A 21,112-nucleotide genomic window follows, 5' to 3' on the forward strand; every position below is an offset into this window, starting at 1 on the left:
TATTATATTGGTAAATATAGAATATGCAGATTGTTTTTTTAATGTCAACACTTGAAAACATTAAATAAATAGTAGAGATAAAATAATGTTGCACTAAAATATCTGAAGAGAAATATGTATTGTTGAAAAAACAAACCACATAAATGTGAATTGAACAGTTTTATTAATATACAGTACAATACATATTAGGATGTGTTGATAGGACACTCTTCGCTCCATCTCAAACACAAGTCAAAAGGACGGTATGATCTGAGCCGCACTTAGCGCTACTAGAAAAGTGAATAATTACATCCAAGGCTCCCAGCCGGCGTACACTCGGCCCAGGATGTTTGGGTCCATGGCCTGGTCTAAGAGACAGTCCACCTGTTTCTCCACGGTGAGACCCTCCAGAGGCAGATCCGCGCGCACGTTCACTCCCTTCGCCCCCAAAGCCACGGACTGCAGGCCCTGAAAGGCTGGGTCCTTCTCAAAACCCAGCCTCAGCTCATCACTGGAAACAAACACAGGCATAATCAGTAGATCCTAACATTTATGCCCCTGTTATGTCTAACACTGGACTCCTTTTCAGATTTACCTCGTTATAGCGGCTGGGTTGGCGCCCTCTAGCTTCCTCCGAGCGAAGTTCACCTTCTGAAGGGGATACCAGTTGATTTCTTTGGTGTCCACCTCCTTGGTCCATGTGCCTCCTTTCTTCAGTTGTTTCAGCTCAAAGTTCTGCATCAGAGCAAAGATTTTAATAATGTAGCACAACATAAAGCAACAGGATTACAAATAAAAAAACAACAACTTTAATTTGGAAAAATAGGACATGGAAAGCAATACAAATTCTCTGTGTCATTTAGAAGTGAATGGTACAAGAGTGGTTGGGTGAAAGACATTAACTGGGGCTTTGCTTAGCCAATAATAATAAGCACCTTCCAGTCGAGTGAAGGCTCTTTGACAAAGACGTCCATGGTGTTGAGCAGGAGGTCCGGCTCGGCTCTGTAGGCTCTGAGCGAGTGCACCATGATGCTCTGAATCAGACCAGACTCCTTCAAAGGCTGCATCAGGTTTATGAACTGGGGCGTGAGGCGGAAAGGCATCAACTCCGGCACAGGCAGAAACTGTTGAGAAAGAACAATTACCCACTTTACACTTGGGATGGGAGTAGCCTTTAATAACCCTGCTTTCCTCCGCTGACTCCTTTTGTTTGGTGTTGGAATGTTCTCCAGATATCTTGCCTTTGTGGATCATTGTAAGATTCAAATGAATAAAGATGAATGAATTACTTACTTTACAAGGACTACATTGTGATGGTCTCTTTTTTAAAGCATTTGTGAAGGCAGATGTTGAGAGATTGTCACCAAAGAATAGAGAAATTAAAAAAAAAACATTCTACTGGTTTGCCCCAGGGCAGCTGTGGCAACTGCAATCGATTGCCACCATAGAATGACCCCATAAATGAATGAATAATATATGAAATTGACAGAGGAACTATATATATGGTATTTTAGACTATTACAATTAAATATTAGAAGACAACATGTTTGATATCACATAAAGATATATTAAATCTTGCTCTGATATTTTGTTGGACCATCTTTGGCTTTTAATACAGCTTTGGTCATGGTTTCAGTCAGTTTCTGCAATGTCAAAAGATCCATTGTTTTCATCATTTCAGTTAATTTAAACTTTTTGCAAGATCTGGCATTGATGATAGGGGAGTGTGACCACTGCGCAAAGCCTTTTCCAGCATACCCCAAAGATTCTCAATTGGGTTAAAGGAATAGGCCACCGTTTTTACATACTGAGATATGCTCTTACCTCACTTTAGCCGAGTTAATATATCCCCGTCTGGTCTTTGTCCGTGCGCTCTGCCAGGCAAACGGAGCACATACGCAGCCTCTCCCACATGTCACATAGCTCCTAAAGACTTCCCCCCGCTCACTTCCGTCAATAACCTTTAGGAGTTACTGCGCGGACGTTTTACTCCTCGTATCATTACGCCTCACAATATAGTCCCCCTTTTTATCTGCTTATAAAATCGACACGCTACATTTCTGTGTAAATATACTTCGCATGAAAACACTTCACGTAACTTTATTTAAATAGGGAACACGTGGAAGAGCTTGGTAGCTTCTATAGTGAGCTTTTTTGGAGCTATGTGACATGTGGGAGAGGCCTGGCAGGCCTGGCAGAGCGCACGGACAAAGACCAGACGGGGATATATTAACTCGGCTAAAGTGAGGTAAGAGCATATCTCAGTATGTAAAAACGGTGGCCTATTCCTTTAAGATCTGGACTCTGTGGTGGCCGAAAATTATGTCTCATGCTCCCTGACCCACTCTTTCACAGTGTGAGCTCGCATTGTCATCTTGGAATATGACCAGTGCCATTAGGGAAGAAGAAATCCACTGATGGAATAACCTGATCCCTCGTGGAACCGCTATCTTAACGGGGTTTGAGCACCCAAATGGTAGGGTCGTCCATGGCAAAAAGGTCCTAGGTGACGGGTCAGACAAAGAGCGGTTCAGAGGCCAATGAGAGACCAACAGGCCCGGTTAAAATTGTGAGACCGTCCTTCCGTGGACCCACATCCTGCAGAAGGAGCCATAGGGGCTGGTGCAATGTGATCACGACCCGGCAGCGGACAAGTGGAAGAAGATGGATGGATGGATGGAATAACCTGGTCATTCAGGATGTTCAGGCAGTTAGTCAGTCTAGGTCAGTTTTCAGAAACACTATGTGCCCAAATAATGAGGTCAACTAAGTGCAGAAACACCAGATCATAAATCCAGGTGGTGACTTGTTTTTTTGCTCAGCCAGTGTAATATGGTCATTTAATGTTAAGTAAAACATGTGATCTTACTTGTGTGGCCGAACCAAAAGCATGTCCAAAGTCGATCCCGATCATGCCTCCCGTCTCTGTGTTGATCATAAAGTTGGACAGATGTCTATCCCCGATACCCAACACCCACTGACTGACACAGATCAGAGCGTGGGAGCTGATGAAGTGGGACCTCAGAGAGAGATAGGCCTCGGGACTGTTGCACATCTTCATGAAGGCTCTCCTAAAACAATTTTAGAAAGTACTTTGGATTTCAATGTTCAATATTTATTTTGAAAAGAAAAATCTAATTTGTAAGATGAGCTTACTTAAGGAGGTCACGGGGCACCAACTGCAACACCTTCTGAAAGCTGTTCACCACCTCAGAGCGATTGGCTTTCCTGTTAAAGTAAATGGATGAATCATCTAGAATAGACATGGGTTTTATAAACTGCATTATTTGTAAACATACATATGTAGAACTCACCTGTAGCCCAAGTTGTACAAAGCAATACCACTTGTGTTTCTCTCATATTTTAGACCAACACTGGATAGAAAGTTATGGAAGGCTTCACCGGGTCTAGACATAATGGGACAGAAATTAGAATTGATTAAATGTAGCAAACATCCAAGTGTAGTTGCAAGCAATGTGTGATACCAATTAACTGAATTTTTGTTTGTACAAAAACAGAAATTTGTCCCTACAAAAACATGGAGAATGGCTGAAAAGGATATCTATATGTTTTTGACTGTTTTCTTTATATTTAAATTTGTAAGGCTATTTCAAGATATTGAAATATGCGTTCAAATTTGAATGGGAACTGTATTTAACAAATATATCATATTAAAGAGTTATATCACCTTCCAGCTGATTGTTTCTCCTTGTCAGTCATTGTGTTGGTCAAAAACTCCTTCAGAGTACAGGTATTCTCCATCCACTCAATAAGACCAATCCTGCACAAAACAAGACAGAGTTATAGCAAACCAAGGAGATCGTGAATTCTGACATTTCTTAATACTTCTATTCTGACACACATGCTTAGAGATTTAGCTTTTTATGACCTTTATGTTTGGGGGCACTTTGACATAGCCTTAAAATAATGTAAAAAGGTTTGGTGAAGCAAATTGTATTGGATGAAATAGCCTAACAGTGACTGTCAAGGGTACAACCCTAGCAAACCAAATAACTTGCAAATGTGGGAATAGTATAACTCCAACTTTGATTATGACACATCATTATAATATGGTAAAAAGAGTGGAAGAAGTCACATGCTTACAGGTCTACTTATGATAAAATGTGTATAACTCTAGTAGTGCATTACCTTGTGTTGATTGGAATGACTTGATACGTGCGCAGCTGCAAACCTCTGTGGGTGCAGGCCGTGTTGTGGCTGAGTACGATGTTCATGACGGAGAAAAGCTGCTCGATGCGCTGGTCCTGCCGCAGGTCCTCTCCCCCCTTCACCAAAAACGGGTGGTCCTTCTCATCGTCCCCTCGAATGATCAGCCGCTTGGGACGGCGGATAGAGGTCATCACTTTTACCTGCAATGTGAAGAAATATTATGCATTACTCATGTAAGCAAGTACAGAGGGCAAATTTAAAAACATGGAAAATGGCTGAAAAGGATATCTATATGTTTTTGACTGTTTTCTTTATATTTAAATTTGTAAAGCTATTTCAAGATATTGTAATATGCGTTCAAATTTTGCACCCTAGATGCAAGTTGGTTATTTTATGCTCACTACTGCCACCTCAGGTCTTACACGTAACTGCAGTCTCTATATTAAGCTTGTGCATGACGGTATATATATACTACACATTTCTTTGATTAGGCAAAAGAAATGCTGCTTACCCTTTCATCAAAGCCAGTGATTTTGGCATGGTATTCTGGCAAAGGCTTAGCTCTTCCATCATATTGTCCTACAGGAAAAAAACATGTTATTCATCCACATTCATTGAGCCTTACGTGTCCCCTTGTGTTGACTCTAACCAGGGATCTCCAGCTCGTTGCTCAGTGGGCCCTGTTTGAAGGCGCTCAGCCAGGGAGAGTACTCCTTTAAGTTCCCCGGCTCCTTCTGAAATCCACGCATGGACTGCGCCAGCTCTTCCACCTTCTTCACAAAACTCTTATCTTTCCTCTTCTCGAAAAGCTTACTGCCCTTGGCTCCCAAAAGGCTCTCCACGTCCTTGGCAAATTTCTGACAGAAAGTGAAGCGACTTTATTAATGGCCCTATATCTAAATGGTCCTTTTAAGTAGTGAAATTTTAACAAAAATCTCATCATCTGTCTCATCAAACTTCCCAGTCCGATGAACAAACCTGAATGAACTTCTTGCGAAATGCCCCGTGCCCTTGTGAATTTTGATTTCCGAGTGAGCAGTACATCTCGTTGTACAGTTCGTTCATCTGCTTCTTATCGAAACACGTTTTGTCCAGTTTGTTTTTCACACTGTCCCACCAATCCTACAGGAAGAATTAAATAAGGTCAAATAAATGAATATTTAATAAGGTAAATTAATATTTCATGTGGTACATTTTAAAAGCATTACCTTGAAAATCATGTCTGGATTAGTGAGCTGCTGCAACGCATCCACAAAGTTTTTCACAGCTCCCCCTTTGTCAAGTGTGTTCTTCAGTCTATAAAGCGACACAGATTACACATTTTAAACTCAGAACAATAACTTCAATGCATGTATTTATATTTAGAATGGGCAGATCTTAATCCAACATAATCTAAAAATACTGTGTTATCTTGGCGTCTAATAAGAGAATATAATTCATTATTCTCTGACTATCTTTTATGTACCCACAATTAACGTCTTAAGCCCCACCTTAACCAAGCACATTTTCTCCAGTTCGGCTTTGCCCAAATCTAAAAGCTTCTCGACTGAATAACAGTATAATGCCTCATTTGAAAGCTAAGGCCTACAAAACTGATCCTAATCCTCCAGCCAATACAGTGTCAATTTAGCTTTCAATTCAACATTGATTTTACCCAGGATTTTATAAGTCACTGCAGTTTTTTGTTCCTCTACCTGTTGACAAACTCCTGCTGCTGGTGCCCCGTGGCCGAGTCTTCAAACTGGTAGCTCTCACTGCTGATCATGAGAGCGTAGACCAGGGCCTGAGGGTAGGACTTTGCAATCTGCTCAATGCAATGCTGAACCGCCACTGCCTCTGGTTTGTCCAAAAGAGCCACCATCTGACTGATCCAGCCAATCAGCATCCAGCAAGGGACTGACGTCATCTTCAAATACATACATGCAGGATTATAGCTTTCATATTTTCTAACAACTATTTCTTTTGCAAGACCCATATTTCCAGGGTTTATCTTACAATGACAAAATATGAACTTTAGAAAATGCAATTTTAAATCAGCTTTCAAGCGTATATTCTTGATCAAACAAAGAAAAAAACAGTACCTCTTTAGTCATGACGTCCAGCGTTTCAGACGGGTACAACTCAATGATCTGCAGCAGCCGTGGGAACTTCAGACGGGCTTCTTCGGAGTTCAGTTTAAGAGCTTTTAACATGCTCTCAACTATATGAACAGGAAGGGTGAGGAGGTCTGGGAACTTGCTCTCTGTAAGATGAAATGGGAAAAGATTAGCTACTATATGATATCCAGGTGGCATGATGATGGCATAATCAGTCAAATGTCATTATATTTCCTCACCGCTCTCTTCCTGCTCCTCCTCCCGTAGGCGTTTGTCACAGAAGTTTGCCAGAGCCATGTACGTCTCTATGAGGCTGGCGGGCTCCACACAGTCCTGGCTGTACGACTGCAGCTCCTCTTCTGCTTTCCTGGTGCCTTCGCAGAACAACTTCAGGGCTTGGAGATGCAGCCCCACTTCAACTTTCTGTCATAAAGAAAATCATAAAAAACAAAATGTCTTCCTTCTTCTAGGAAAAAGTAGAAAACACTCAAAACTTGGGGTGCTCTTTGGAAGTTGAAGTACTAAAAAAATTAACTTTTGAATTGAAAATATTGCACACATTATCTAATTACAAACAGAGCAATGGCACAAAAGTAATAATCAAATGTAGGCTATTCTTGCTACGACTCCTGCTGGTGGACGATACAGAGACAATGACAATGACAATGAATTTGAAAGTTTTCCTATTAAAAAACAAGCTTGATGTGTACTTTAGTAAATCTACCTTTGGATCTTCTGCTGGCCATGTTTGTCCTGAAAGTTTCACTACTTTCTTGGCCTTTTCTGCATCAATGGTTCCCAAAACTGAAGGACTGCTGCCCAGAGCGGTGGCCAGGACGTGGAACGACTTCCCTTGGAGTATTTTCTGATATCTGAAAACTTTAGCTGAGGCACTTTGACAATCCAACTGGAGGTCCTCTGTAGGGAATAAAGGAGACTCAGTCACATGTTTATATATCCATGTTTTTCGGTGATAATATACAGCAGCACATACTACATTACGAACCCAGCAATGGAATAGTCTTCAACATCGTGTTGACCTGCTCCAGAGGACTCAGGGTGTGGCTGCGTTTGTGGCTGTAGCGGCTGTAGCTGTGGACCCAGCGCAGTAACCAGCTCCTGTTTGATTTGGCCTCTCTGTGGAGGTCCTTCAGCAGCTTAGTCGCAACAGGAAAGTTATTCTGTTGACACAGAATGGGCATATAGCAAAGAGATGAGAAACATAGAGGGTAGAATTATCTTGATAAAATTGTAAATATGGACGTTTCTTGCTAGATGCATGTTTTGCACAACAATATGGGATTGATGTATGGGGATTAATTAAAAAGATCTAGAAAGAACAACTTTCATCTGTACAGATAATATCTATATTGGTAATCCAAGTATGTTGAATATTTCGTTGTAGTACCGGTAATTTCACATAATTTGAATCTATCCTGCAATTATCTGTGAAGCACCATAAACTACTTAAGTGTTCTAAACTTGCACACCCTTTCCACTGAACTGGAGAAACTGTCTACTGCTATGCAAGGTGAAATGTTTGTTAATCTATTGTTTTTCAGTTTAACTCATTTTTATTTACCTTTTACCCTATTCTGTTATTGTGCAATATCTCCTTATAACTTTAAGATTTTCATGTCAGCTTGTTCTGTTTATTTCTATTTTACGTTTATCTACAACTAAAGAAATGAGATTCAAGACCCACTAGCATGTTGACTGTGAGTCGTTTTACCTGGTTCCATGCGCTGTCAGCCATGTGCAGCTTCATGGTAAACTTGCAGTTGTTCACCATGGAGTCGACGTCAGCCTCTCCATCCACTTCCATATCGTCAGTGGGTCCATGGCTTTTTACCTTTTCTGCAATCTTATCTAGAAAGAAACACCTAAAGCACAACAAATACATGTCAACCTGTGTTTTTTTTTATAAAGTTAGACACGTCAAAAGGTTATTTTATTATTTTCTGTACCTTGATGTAATGATATCATCCCAGATGTTCACGGGGTCCACTTTAGGATCGGGATAGCGTTCGGTCCATAGTCGTGTTAGGCGCTTCAGGGAGGACACAGACACTAGAAATATAAATCATCAAATTCTTAGGTTTGCATTTTTCCCGCTTCTGTAGATCCTACTTTAATATTGAGGGCCACAATAAAAGAAAAACAATGCAATACTTTCCAACAGTCTTTGTGAAGCTATGTTAGGGTTATATAAGCCATGTCTTACCCTCTCCTTTAATGAACAACAGGAAGTCTTGTATTTCGGTCAAGGCCTGCACTGACTGCAGGATAGTCAAGCGACTCTTGGTAAGAAGTGTATCGACACTGGAGTAATTCTGTTGAGAGAAGTCCAAGTGAAGTCCAAATACATAAGACATTTAACTATTTTCTTATAATAATGTCCTCAGATGTTACAACTTAATACCAGTCTCTCAGATGGGAAAATAAATACACATTACAAGGACAGGATTTTTATTTTTTATCCAGCAACACTACAGAATAATTTAATTAGTTTTGCCAATCCCCATCTTACGGGCCTGACAAAATATATCAATACCTGCATAAACAGCTGCATGGCGCAGTTGATGTAGTACTTGGCGCGGTCGTAATCTTCCTGCAGGATGTAGAGCAGGCTGAGCTCTTGGCTGTAGTGGTTTTCCAACAGCTTTTTGCGATCCTCGACCCTCATGGCTTTGTCGATGAAACTGAGGAGCGTTTGGTCGGCCGCACCGAGCTGGAGCTGCTTCAACATGCTGCGGATCATGTGCTGCAGATACATCTCCTAGGACACAAAAAGGACGTCAAACGTGCCGCTGTGCCACTGTGCTGACTGAAACCTCATGTACCTGGTGGTAAGGTTCAGCCCACATCTTCTCCAGATCCGGTGGAGAGGCCTCGTCGATGTAAACAGTGGAGCAGTACTGCAGGGAGTTCCACTCGGTCAGGTGACTGTAGGCCTCCATCGCCGCAATCTCCCAGAAGTCTTTCTCTGCATCAGCGGGCGGTCCGTCACTCCACTCCTCTGTGTTTAGTGCCTGAGATGGTAATAGTACGTCTTCCTTAGGCTTAAACATCTATGTATTTACTAAAGCTTTGACACTTTTACCTCATTGTAGAGTTTGACAGCCTCTGCGTAGTCGGTGTGTGCTTCAGCCTGAAGAGCAGCAGAAGTGATGGTTTTGGTCCCAACTTTACTCCCAAAGATCCCACGCACAACGTCATAGTCCTCCAAAGATCTATACAGTCTGGAAAGAAACATTTTCTTAAATTAAATGAATGAATTACCATATTTTCCAGACTATAAGTTTCTCCGGAGTATAAGGCCCAATCTCAATTCTCCCCCTTAGCCCCCCGCTTAGCCCTTTCCCTTCGTTTTGCGCGTTCACGAGAGACAAAGGGGTGTCCCAATTCTATTTTGTGCTGAGGGGTAGGGGTGAGGGAGAGGTCACATAGCCCTTCAAGCGAGGGTTTTTAAGATGCACACATCAGACGAAGGGGTAGGAGGAGTTTGACAAAACACGGAAATAAGCTGCGAAATGAATTCACGAACATCATCACTAATCACTCTTACATTTATAAAGTTGCAGAACTCTTCGTTTGTGACTTTATTCGCTTTGTGTAACAATTAAAACAGTCCATTGCGTTAAACGTGTCAGTTCTACGTTTTCGCTTTGCTGCTGCAAATGCTATTTGTGCTGCATTGGCGACTTTTGCCATTTCTTTCCAAACTTTCGATACGTCGCTAATGCCATGACACACGGGGTTCATCGCCGCTGCGGCACTGTCTGTCCGGCCGCGCCGCTGTGCTCTGAGCCCGGGCCCGCGCCACTGTGCTCTGAGCCCGGGTCCGAGGCTGTCTGTCCCCAGTCTGAGCGCACCTCGGCAGCCTCCACTCAGGCCCCGGGCTCATAGCGGAGGCTGCGGGTGCCTGTCCCCGCCCTGTGCGCACTGTGAGCGGGTCTACCTCTGCCCGTCCCCGCTGAGTGCGCTACACCAGCGGAGCGGCTGATCTCTCGCAGCTCTGGCTGCAGCCACAGCGGCCCGCGGTAGAAGCAGCAACACACGGACGGGGGAAGGAGAATGTAGCACCGAATGAAGCAGAAACAGATGAAAATCTGTTGGATTTAGGATGAGAGGAGTCCTGTTGTTTAGGTGTTACAAAACAGTATCAGTCAAGTGATGAACTGGTTCAGTAGAAACGTGCTATAGAGACATGTAGGCTTGTTTTTTTTTTTTTTTTTTTTTTACATACTAACCTAGTAAATGCAGTCAAATGGAGGGCTGTCCCATTTCTTAGAGCGGTCTTTTCAACCCTCGCCCTTAGCCCTTGGTTTCAGGGTGTAGGGAAAGGGAAAGGGCAAGGGCTAGGGGAAGGGGTAGGGGTAGAAAAGAGAATTGAGATTGGGCCTAAGTCGAATCAGACTTAGGCCCTATTTGAGCCTGGAAGCATAACTGCACTGTTGACAAGCCTCTCCCGGCAGCTTACATTTGTGTTCCTCTAGCTGTGGTCATCTAGCTTTTAGTCCACAATTAACTTTTTTTTTTTTCTTCATTGCAGTAAGAGTAACGTCCACATTTCGCCACTCCCTCACAAGTTCCTCACTCATTCCACACTCTTTTCCCGCTGCTTGATTACAGCTTGATTTATAAATCTTCAGTGGTACAGGAGTAGCAGATACTGGTACACAAGCCTAGAGCGCCCTCTAGCGGATGCCAGTGTGAAAATAACAAACATGTGAAATTATATATTTTTATATATAAGTTGCACCTGAGGATAAGTCGCACCCCCTGTTAAAGAATTAACGTTGGTGTTCGAGAGGATGGGTGAAAAATAGGCAGGAGATGTTTATTTACCATCAATACGGGACCCGGAGACATGAACTGGAGACATTGTGCTAGTCTTACCATTAAAGTCTGTCTGTGCTTCCACAGAAAAGGGATAAATACCTTCTCAGAGCATCATACTGATAGGCAAACAAACATTCAGTAGCTGAGAGTGGCGCCTGAACACCACAGTCAAGGCTATGACAGAGATAGTACGACTGTACAGCTTGATCATATTTTGTTTTGTATACAATAGTGCATTCAATAAAATATAGAGAGAAACTGTGCATTGAAATATGTAAACCTTGCCAGGTGGATCCACTTGTTGGTGTCAGGGGGGATCTCTTTGAGTCCTCTTGAGCGTTTGGAAGGCGGCTCATTGGAGACACAAGTGTGCAGTAAGCCCTCCTCCAGAAGCAAGATGCCCGATGGCTGCTGGAGACTGACCAGACAAGACGAGCTTATAGATGCTGGATTGATCTCAAGCAGCTCTTTATGTTGGTAACACATGTCCTGTAAAACACAAAAAGAAAACGTTGAGGAACATAAGATACATAGATTTCAACACATGAGGAACTACATTTATATGCCTATAAGTTTATACATCTGCTGGAGTGTGGGAATACTAGGACTGGGCACCTTTAAATGATACCAGTCTGGTATTGGAAAAAAGAGGTAATATCGAAAGCAGGTACTGAAAAGAAATATAAAATCTTTATATTTACAAGTTTTGATACTGTTGGTAAAAGGAAAAAAAAGTGAAAGACAAGCAAAAAAAAAAAAAAAATTTGGAAAAACAAGTGAAAAAAATTTGGGTACATTTGGGATTTTTTTTATTTTTTTATTTTTTTAATTTGGGCAAATTTGAAAAAGAAAAAAACATGGGAAAAAACATGAAAAAAATGGGTCACTTTGGGGCAAAAAAAAGCAAAAATTTGGAACATTTTTTTTAATTGGTGGAAAATTTGGGAATAGGAAAAATGGGGTGAAATGTAGGAAATTTTGAACACAAACTATTTTCCTGTTTTCCTTTTTGCCCATTTTCTTGACTATTTGCACCCCGGGTGTTCTTGAGAGCTACGGTAACAACATCTTATCAAAATCTACAACTTAGGGCCGGGCAATTAATCGAAATTTAATCGAAATCGTAATGTCTATAATCGACAGATTTACATCCATTTCTTAACCACTAACAGTACCTAGTTTGGGAGTTTGGACGGGACAATGGAAGACTTTTGCGTGTTAAATGAAACTGGAGGAAAGCATTAGTTTTGTGTGAGCTGAGGTTTCAATAAAAGATGTCTCTAATTTTATGAATCAGCAAGATGTATTTAATTTATGATGAAAAAATTAAATAAAATCGAATCGAAAATCGAGATCGATAAATATGAGGAATATAATCGTGATTATTTTTTGGTCCAAAATCGCCCGGTCTACTACAACTACTACATGCACTCATGCAGTGTTCATTTTTATTGAGTTTTAGCGCTTTGAAACAGGGACAAAGCCAGGAGAGGGAGCACCTTTTGAGAAGAATAATTATTTGACCTGGGAGAATGGAATCTACCACGTAACCTAGCAACAGGTCATATTCCAAAATGTACCCATGTGACTGTTCTAAATCACATGACACGATTCCATACTATTCCATATGGAAATTTGTGGTATGTTGCTATGGTTTCAGTCTGGGTCATTTCTGCCTAACTGTTCATTAGTTCACATTGCGACGTTGTTTTAGCAAGCACACAGCACATTTCTGACCGTTTTTATCGAGTTTTAGTTTGTTTGTACAAACATGTGTGACATTAGCCAAATGGAGAACGCCCAAGGCACGTCCTGCAGCGTTACAGGAGTTGAAGCCTTTTCTGAAAAAGAGAGGCTTTTATAAGAGATACAGGTGCTCAAAGCCAGAGAACGCCAATGGAGAGAGGAACGAGAAATTCTCCATCAGCGAGAAAGATGGCGACAGCACCGTGACAGGCTCTGGCTATCGGCCTTTCATGCAAGAGAACGGCAGTGGGCCGAGGCACAATTTGAGAATGAAAGACGGTGGTGTGAGTGGAAAGTCCTGCGTGATCAGCAGTTTCAAGACTTTGAAAACGCTGCACATGAGTCTGCAGAGCGTGAGGAGCTGCTCTTAAAGGTGTTAAAAGAAGACAGAGGGCATCTGATCATCGAAATTGAAAAAACTTCAGAAATGTTCCCTCAGACAATGAACACGCAGGGATTAGGAGCAGACAACGTCCAGCTAACACATTTTGAACCAGTGAACAGTGCCAAAATGAGCAATGGCCACAATAACCACGCTTTGGTAACATTTGGGGATTTTCCCCCAGAGCTAGAACGAATTCTGAATGATCCCTCAGTGACAGTTGTAGAAATGGTGCCCCCAAGACCTTCTGAGGTACAGTCCGTGAGAGTTGTGCAGTCTGAAACGGCCAGAATGAAAATAAAAAAGAGAAATCTGAGAAAAATCTGTGCCAGAGAACATCAGTGGAGAGCGGAAAGAGAAATTCTCCATCAGAGAGAAAGATGGCGGCAGGACCGTGACAGGCTCTGGCTGTGGGCCTTTCATGCAAGAGAACGGCAGTGGGCCGAGGCACAATTTGAAAATGAAAGAAGGTGGTCTGAGTGGAAAGTCCTGTGTGACCAGCAGTTTCAAGACTTTGAAAACGCCGCACATGAGTCTGCAGAGCGTGAGGAGCTGGTCTTAAAGGTGTTAAAAGAAGACAAAGGGCATCTGATCATCAAAATTGAAAAAACGTCAGAAATGTTCCCTCAGACAGCGAACACGCAGGGATTAGGAGCAGACAACGTCCAGCTAACACATTTTGAACCAGTGAACAGTGCCAAAATGAGCAATGGCCACAATAACCACACTTTGGTAACATTTGGGGATTTTCCCCCAGAGCTAGAACGTTTTCTGAATGATCCCTCAGTGACAGTTGTAGAAATGGTGCCCCCAAGACCTTTTGAGGTACAGTCCGTGAGAGTTGTGCAGTCTGAAACGGCCAGAATGAAAATAAAAAAGAGAAATCTGAGAAAAATCTGTGCCAGAGAACGTCAGTGGAGAGAGGAACGAGAAATTCTCCATCAGCGAGAAAGATGGCGACAGCACCATGACAGGCTCTGGCTATCGGACTTTCATGCCAGAGAACGCCAGTGGGCCAAGGCACAATTTGAGAATGAAAGACGGTGGTGTGAGTGGAAAGTCCTGCGTGACCAGCAGTTTCAAGACTTTGAAAACGCCGCACATGAGTCTGCAGAGCGTGAGGAGCTGCTCTTAAAGGTGTTAAAAGAAGACAGAGGGCATCTGATCATCGAAATTGAAAAAACTTCAGAAATGTTCCCTCAGGCAATGAACACGCAGGGATTAGGAGCAGACAACGTCCAGCTAACACATTTTGAACCAGTGAACAGTGCCAAAATGAGCAATGGCCACAATAACCACACTTTGGTAACATTTGGGGATTTTCCCCCAGAGCTAGAACGAATTCTGAATGATCCCTCAGTGACAGTTGTAGAAATGGTGCCCCCAAGACCTTCTGAGGTACAGTCCGTGAGAGTTGTGCAGTCTGAAACGGCCAGACCGAAAATAAAAAAGAGAAATCTGAGAAAAATCTGTGCCAGAGAACATCAGTGGAGAGCGGAAAGAGAAATTCTCCATCAGAGAGAAAAATGGCGACAGGACCGTGACAGGCTCTGGTTGTGGGCCTTTCATGCAAGAGAACGGCAGTGGGCCGAGGCACAATTTGAAAATGAAAGAAGGTGGTGTGAGTGGAAAGTCCTGCGTGACCAGCAGTTTCAAGACTTCGAAAACGGCGCACACGAGTCTGCAGAGCGTGAGGAGCTGCTCTTAAAGGTGTTAAAAGAAGACAAAGGGCATCTGATCATCGAAATTGAAAAAACGTCAGAAATGTTAATCCCTCAGACTACGGACACGCAGGAATTAGGGGCAGACAACGTCCAGCTAACATATTTTGAACCAGCGAACAGTGCCAAAATGAGCAATGGCCACAATAACCACGCTTTGGTAACATTTGGGCATTTTCCCCCAGAGCTAGAACGAATTCTGAATGATCCTTCAGTGACAGTTGTAGAATGGCGCCACTAAGACCTAAGCGTCAAGAAATTAACATGTAAATAGGTCTAAATTACTAAAATTCATAATATTACTCTTAGTTTGAAATGAAAAAAAATAAAAAAAAATAAAAGGTTATTGTGGAGGGGTTCAAAGTATTTCTCAGGGCTCATTTCACACACATCTCAGTTCCCATTTGTTTCCTCTGCAGGCCGGAGCACTGTGGCAACAGGCGGCCATCCCAGGAGGAGAGCGTCCCGTACAGGAGACCAGAGCCCAGACAACGTTGAGCTGAGGAAACAACTTAATGCAGATGCAAGGACGATGCTGCTCGAACGATGGCAGGCCACAGAGCGAGGACCTGCAGCTGCGTTTGGAAGCCTCTGACCCCGGAGTCCTGCACGATGGGGGGTAGGGGCACCTATGTGGCGTTGATGCTTAAGTTGTGTGTGTAACCTCAAATTTTTAATAAATATTCACATTTGTATTTAAAGTTTGGGCGTCTACGTCTTATTGTGCTTTGATTTCTTCGGCATAGTTAAAAGATTCAAGAATCCATTCCTTCAGACATGTGTTATTAGATTTATATAAGACTTTCTTCCTGAATGTCCATATTAATCTGTCAAAGACAATTTGACTGGTGCCCATGTCGGCGGGCTCCTCTGCCTCTGCCACCCATGTCAGAGGGATTTTCTAACTCCTCTTACAACCCCATCACTGCGTCAACCTTAACTCTGCTGTTGCATTTAATTCCAAGCTCAGGCTCGCAGCCTTTCACATCACTCCTTTACCCGCCAATCAGCACTCTGGTTAGCGGCCTCGTGTCGCACAATCATCAAAGCTCAGACCCCAGTGACATAAATTCATCACGCCCATGCATTTCAATAAAACTCTTCTAATGCCACTTTGTTTCAGTGAGTCTTTTTGGGTTGAGTTGTAGCAGAATTGATAAAACCCTATTGCCACTATTAAGAATCGTTATGGGCCCATTATTGCACATGTTATATTTGTTTGGAACCAAGCCAAGAAACACTTGGGCAAGGACAATGATTATTTCCTTCAAACACCAATTTTCTCTTTTAATTGATACAAAGACAACCTATATTCCTCCATGGATGAGCAATGGGGTTAAATCCCACAGTCTTTGACTCAAAACCCTTATATTTCAAAAAGGTAAGTAATCTCAAGGCATTTGTTGTTATAGTGAGGAGAAAATATTAGGGATAATAGAGCCTAATGGATGTTCTATAGCAATCTCTACTACTAAAATTAGCAATGCATGTATATCTAACATTTACACAGTGCTTGCAGATACATAAATGCTATGGAATGGTATGATTTTCATTACCTGCACACACGCCACAAACGGAGGAAAGCATATTGTGCTCTTGGTCAGAAACGTGCTCATGTTACATCTTAGCTCCTCTTTAATCTTCTGCTTCTCTCCTGACGATTTGCTCTTCTCCATTTCATACAGGATCCCAGTAAACAGAGAGCTGAAGAGGTGTTTGGCTAAAATAGGATCTTTCTATAAATAACAAAACAAGACAAACAGATAATATTATGATTACTGACATTTGAATTTTAAAACAAAAAAAAAGGGCAGGTTGCTCTTTTTTGTTTTATGAAATGTATGCTGTAAAACGAGAGTTACATCTGTAGCCAAGGTTGTATAAATTATGGATACCTGTGCCAGTGCCTGTAGTGGGGTTATCAAGCTGCTATGAGGGATCTGAATATCCGGGAAGTCTCCAACTCTGTAGTTACGATACAGTGTTACTTGAGCTTCCTTGCGTAGCCTTTGGTCAGCTTTTTCTTCCTACACAAAACACCAAAAAAGTAATGACCGAGTTGCCTAACAGCGCAGAAAGTGTAATACTAAGACTTACCTTCTTCAGTCTTTGCTGCTGGATTTCTTTTTGGGCGTAGTTCAAACTGACTTTCTCTTGATCTTTGAGGAATCGGCGCTTCAGTCTCAAGATGTTTCTTCGTTGCTCATTTTGTGCTAGTATGAGGTAAACAAAAGCCAGTATGCGTATTTAAGCAGTTAAACAGAAAAGAGTCTCATAGAATATAACTATAGTAAAAAGAATGTTACAGAGGTACAAGTGAATTTACACAGGCATGTCCAGATATTTTGTACCGGGTCTAACCTCGAGTGCGGCTGTCTACTTCGTCTGTGGGGGCTGGGAGGCGCTTCAGGCCAAAGCCCTCTCCGACCGGTTTCCTGGTTGCCGTCTGTCGCTCCGATTTCTTATCGAACACCATCAGCGAGGACAGAGACTCGGAGCCCAGTGAGTACTCGGCCAAGGTGTCCACACTGCTCCCGGTCAGCCAGTTATAGGCCGACCGCCGACCTGGGAGCAAAACAGGAGTGAATTATATCAATCATACAAATAAAACAAGCTCTAGTGTGCACCTTAGATGAAGACAACATTGAAAGGGTGGAACTTCACAGCATAGCAATAGTAATGGAATTGGAAACAGTACATACATACAAGTGTCATAACAGGACACATATCATTTATTTCACTGTAATCTCATTAGTCATGATGCAGACCTAATAAGGCTGCAAACACGATTAGGTCTAGAGTTAAATTGAAAACATATCTATTAAAGAAGGCTTATAATTGTTGATATTCTCTGCATGAAAAACAAGTTGCATAAAACAGTTATTATTAGTAGTCTTTTTCCTTGGTATAATAAGAGCTTCAAAACTCACCATCCCTTGTTATTTCTAATTACCATGCTATTTTCATTTAATCTTGAAAGCACCACTTTTAGATAAAGCAGAACCAAAACCACAGCTTGAAATTTAACTTCATTTATGAGGGCGATTCTATAGTTGGTTTCCTCATTGTTCAAAGTTTTAAAATGATGAGTATAACAATTCAGAAACAATACAACCTGCAAACAATCCTGTACCTGGAGCCTGCGTTTGGCTGAACTCGAGGGTGGACTGAGTAGCTCTGAGTTGGCCCTTCAGAGAGGCCGACAGAGAGGACGTCACACTCTCTGTCCCCTGAGAGCTTTGGGTCTCAACAAACATCGGGGTCATGACTGTGCTCCTGAAGCGCCAGTTTGAGTCGATCACATAATCCTGTAAAAACAATGGCAAATTTCAGTGCTTTTGTCAAGATTTGACTCAGAGGAATTCTTTTTTTACCTGAAAGGTGCACTCGGACAGTGGGTACTCGAACATGTTTCTCTGGAAGTCTGGGCTCTGGCTCGTCATTTCCAGCAGCAGATTTGTTGCCAAACTCAAGAAGCACCTCTCAATTTGAGCCGAGTAAAGCGAACTCAGCACCATCGTCATCCGCTCAAAGGTCGCAGTGGGAAGGCGCTTCTCCTGACTCCAGAAGTTACGGACATAAAGCCTACAAACAAGACCAGAAGATTAAAAAAAAGCTCCCAAGAGTCAAGCGATTTGCAGGGTTTTTAAATTTTATGCCCAATTCAACCCTTTTAGCTGGTCCTGTTTCTGACTTCCTATATAAATATTTCCTGTCAGGCCCCATGCAAAGATAGAGTAGCAAAAGATAACATAGAGATGGCTCTGTGCTCATTTACATATGACAAATGACTTACTGAAGACCTTGATTTTCTTCCGCCAGCCCCTGAAGTAATGTTTCTTTGGCTGCTTTTAAAACTTCTACCGATGTGTTGTCCTCCATGCTGTCTGAATCACTGATGGAAAAACAAATGATATACATGATATGTGGAATCACAACTCCACAATACAAAGCAAAAATACACACTTTTAAGTAGGCCTGCTAAAGATTACTGACCTGTAGTTGTCTTGAATCCACATGAGAATATCGTACATTCGCTCTCGACAAACCGGTGAAGGGTGAGACACGAACGCGGTCACGGCCTCCAGCAGCTCCTGCAGCTCCACTGGAGTCAGCACCGACAAGATCTTATGGATGATGTCCAGACACACCCTCTGCCTCGCCTCATCCCTGAGTTTCAATGTAGGAAAACACCAATACTTCCATCATTAACCTGGCTGCATATAGATTATAACCATATTGTATCGATATGTTTTAACCTCTTACCCCCCGCCAGCACCCAGTGCATTTTCTCCAATTCGGCTTTAAGGGCTTCTCGAATGGAAAGCAACAGTGTAATGCCTCATTTGAAAGCTAAGACCTACAAAAGTGATCGTAACTTTGATGTTTTTCATTGCTTTTTTTTTTTTTTTTTGTTGCTTTCTGGCACATTTTTGTGTCACTTTTTTTTTTTAACCTTTTTTGTTGTTTTTTGTCATGCTTTAGCCTTGTTTTTAATCTCTTTTTTTTATTGTGTTTTCTTCACATTTTTGTAACTATTTTGCTGCTTTTTATTGCTTTTGCCATGTTCTTGTCACTATTGTTGCTTTTTTGCTGCTTTTTCATCACTTTTTTGTTGCATTTTCACCACTATTTTGATTTTTTTTTTTTCTGAAGAAAATGACATTTTACGTCTGTTTTTGTTGTTCCTCGCAATGTTTTACCCTACTTACAACTTATCACTATGTCGGATGAAAAACAAATATAGAAAATCATATTAGTTGCACATTTTCAATAAGAAATGCACTTTTTGCACTATTTGCTTTTCTTCTTCCTTCTCACCTGTGGGCCATCATCTGAATGAAGCCTGAAGTCTTGAGCTGCATGAATATTTCCGGTATGACGTCCGCACGACTCAGAACACACTCCAAACAATTTGTTTTCAGCACACCGTGAAGCTTCGGCAGGAGGTAGAACGCAAAGTTCACAAAACTGGAAAACAAAAACAGTGAGAGACTAAAAACAGTTTAAAAATACAGCACAACTTTATCAGTGAAACTCACCGGTCCATGAACGGAGGAAAGTGCTTGGAGACTTTGTTGACACAGATGATAAATTTGTCATTCATTTCCTTTTTCTTCAGACTCGTGATCTTTGTTGCAGCGAAATCGACGAGCGCCTGATGTTGCTGAAATATTGGAAAGATTAGCCATAGTTACAAAACATGTGTAATTAATAACTTCTAAATTCTTACCTCGTCTCTTTCAGTCATATTCTTCAAGATAAGCCCAATAATCTCGGCAGCAGCTGAGTACACTTCCTTGTATCGCACAAAAGTCACATTGTTGGTGAGGGACTGAATGTACCTGTAAACAGATATTATATGTATGTAAAATCCACTATTTATATGAGGCGTCAAGTCACTCTCACAATAACTTGCGAGTAGTTTTGAACCACTGTGTACCAAACTTACTTATCATAGTCGATGCCACATGCCGCTTCATACGCAGGAAGGTTGTTTGCCAAGATTATTCCCAGCAGCTGAAGTCCGACCGAATTGTCTTTGCTGTTCGGGTCCGTGCCACAAAATCGATCGTATATCAAACTAGACACACAAAAAGGAAATTAAAAATAAGCCACAGAAATAAATGTCTCGTCTAAACTAGAGTGGTGTTCACCTGTAAGGCACATGGAGACAGTCTTTCCAGCATTCGACCAGAGTCCGGATGATCTCCAGGTTGTGGCGGAAAACGGCCCTTTTTGAGTTGAAGCTGTTCTTCATCAAGAACTCCAACAAGCGGTTCGCCAGCACTTCATCTCTAGGGTTTCCCTAAAAACAATGATGCATTCACAACTAGTGTTTATAATAGGGACGCCTTGATGATTTATAAAATTATTTCTCTCACTTTGAATGCCCTTTCTGACACACACTTTTATTGATCTAGGCTTGGGACTAGGGACTCAACTTGTCACTTTCACTTTTTTTCCTGTTAAATTTTGATGAGCAACAGCATCAAAACTTGATTATAAAGATTTTATATTTCTTTTCAGTACCTGCTTTCGATAACATCAGTACCTAAACCTTTTTTTCTGACACCAGACTGGTATCATCTAACGGTACCCAGCCCTACTTGGGACCAACCCTCTTGTGGCTGTGCCTTTTCTCTCTACCTTGACCAAAATGTGTATATTAT

The 21,112-nt window shown here is 41.9% G+C and overlaps 1 protein-coding gene across 1 annotated transcript in view; it reads right to left on the reverse strand.

Annotated features, from left to right (window-relative positions):
- Positions 1-213: 213 nt before the first annotated feature.
- Positions 214-21,112, reverse strand: part of prkdc (protein kinase, DNA-activated, catalytic subunit) — a 42,026-nt gene continuing 21,127 nt past the window's right edge. Inside the window, exons 50-86 of the mRNA XM_079576559.1 lie at positions 20,597-20,748; positions 20,392-20,523; positions 20,173-20,284; positions 19,982-20,106; positions 19,761-19,910; positions 18,936-19,109; positions 18,736-18,834; positions 18,314-18,524; positions 18,073-18,247; positions 17,301-17,504; positions 17,037-17,152; positions 16,835-16,966; positions 16,496-16,675; positions 11,371-11,579; positions 9,349-9,487; positions 9,089-9,277; positions 8,800-9,024; positions 8,470-8,578; positions 8,213-8,315; positions 7,978-8,128; positions 7,252-7,426; positions 6,970-7,163; positions 6,485-6,668; positions 6,231-6,391; positions 5,844-6,055; positions 5,358-5,445; positions 5,128-5,271; positions 4,799-5,006; positions 4,661-4,728; positions 4,129-4,349; positions 3,668-3,760; positions 3,294-3,386; positions 3,136-3,207; positions 2,849-3,050; positions 915-1,103; positions 575-714; positions 214-490 (exon numbers count right to left, since the gene is read on the reverse strand). Coding sequence (XP_079432685.1) covers positions 286-490; positions 575-714; positions 915-1,103; positions 2,849-3,050; positions 3,136-3,207; positions 3,294-3,386; positions 3,668-3,760; positions 4,129-4,349; positions 4,661-4,728; positions 4,799-5,006; positions 5,128-5,271; positions 5,358-5,445; positions 5,844-6,055; positions 6,231-6,391; positions 6,485-6,668; positions 6,970-7,163; positions 7,252-7,426; positions 7,978-8,128; positions 8,213-8,315; positions 8,470-8,578; positions 8,800-9,024; positions 9,089-9,277; positions 9,349-9,487; positions 11,371-11,579; positions 16,496-16,675; positions 16,835-16,966; positions 17,037-17,152; positions 17,301-17,504; positions 18,073-18,247; positions 18,314-18,524; positions 18,736-18,834; positions 18,936-19,109; positions 19,761-19,910; positions 19,982-20,106; positions 20,173-20,284; positions 20,392-20,523; positions 20,597-20,748 — 5,736 coding nt within the window. The 3' untranslated portion in view covers positions 214-285. The remainder of the gene's footprint in view (positions 491-574; positions 715-914; positions 1,104-2,848; positions 3,051-3,135; positions 3,208-3,293; positions 3,387-3,667; positions 3,761-4,128; positions 4,350-4,660; positions 4,729-4,798; positions 5,007-5,127; positions 5,272-5,357; positions 5,446-5,843; positions 6,056-6,230; positions 6,392-6,484; positions 6,669-6,969; positions 7,164-7,251; positions 7,427-7,977; positions 8,129-8,212; positions 8,316-8,469; positions 8,579-8,799; positions 9,025-9,088; positions 9,278-9,348; positions 9,488-11,370; positions 11,580-16,495; positions 16,676-16,834; positions 16,967-17,036; positions 17,153-17,300; positions 17,505-18,072; positions 18,248-18,313; positions 18,525-18,735; positions 18,835-18,935; positions 19,110-19,760; positions 19,911-19,981; positions 20,107-20,172; positions 20,285-20,391; positions 20,524-20,596; positions 20,749-21,112) is intronic.

The sequence above is a fragment of the Gobius niger genome (assembly GCF_951799975.1).
Source record: "Gobius niger genome assembly, chromosome: 18".
Classification (NCBI taxonomy): Eukaryota; Metazoa; Chordata; class Actinopteri; order Gobiiformes; family Gobiidae; genus Gobius; species Gobius niger.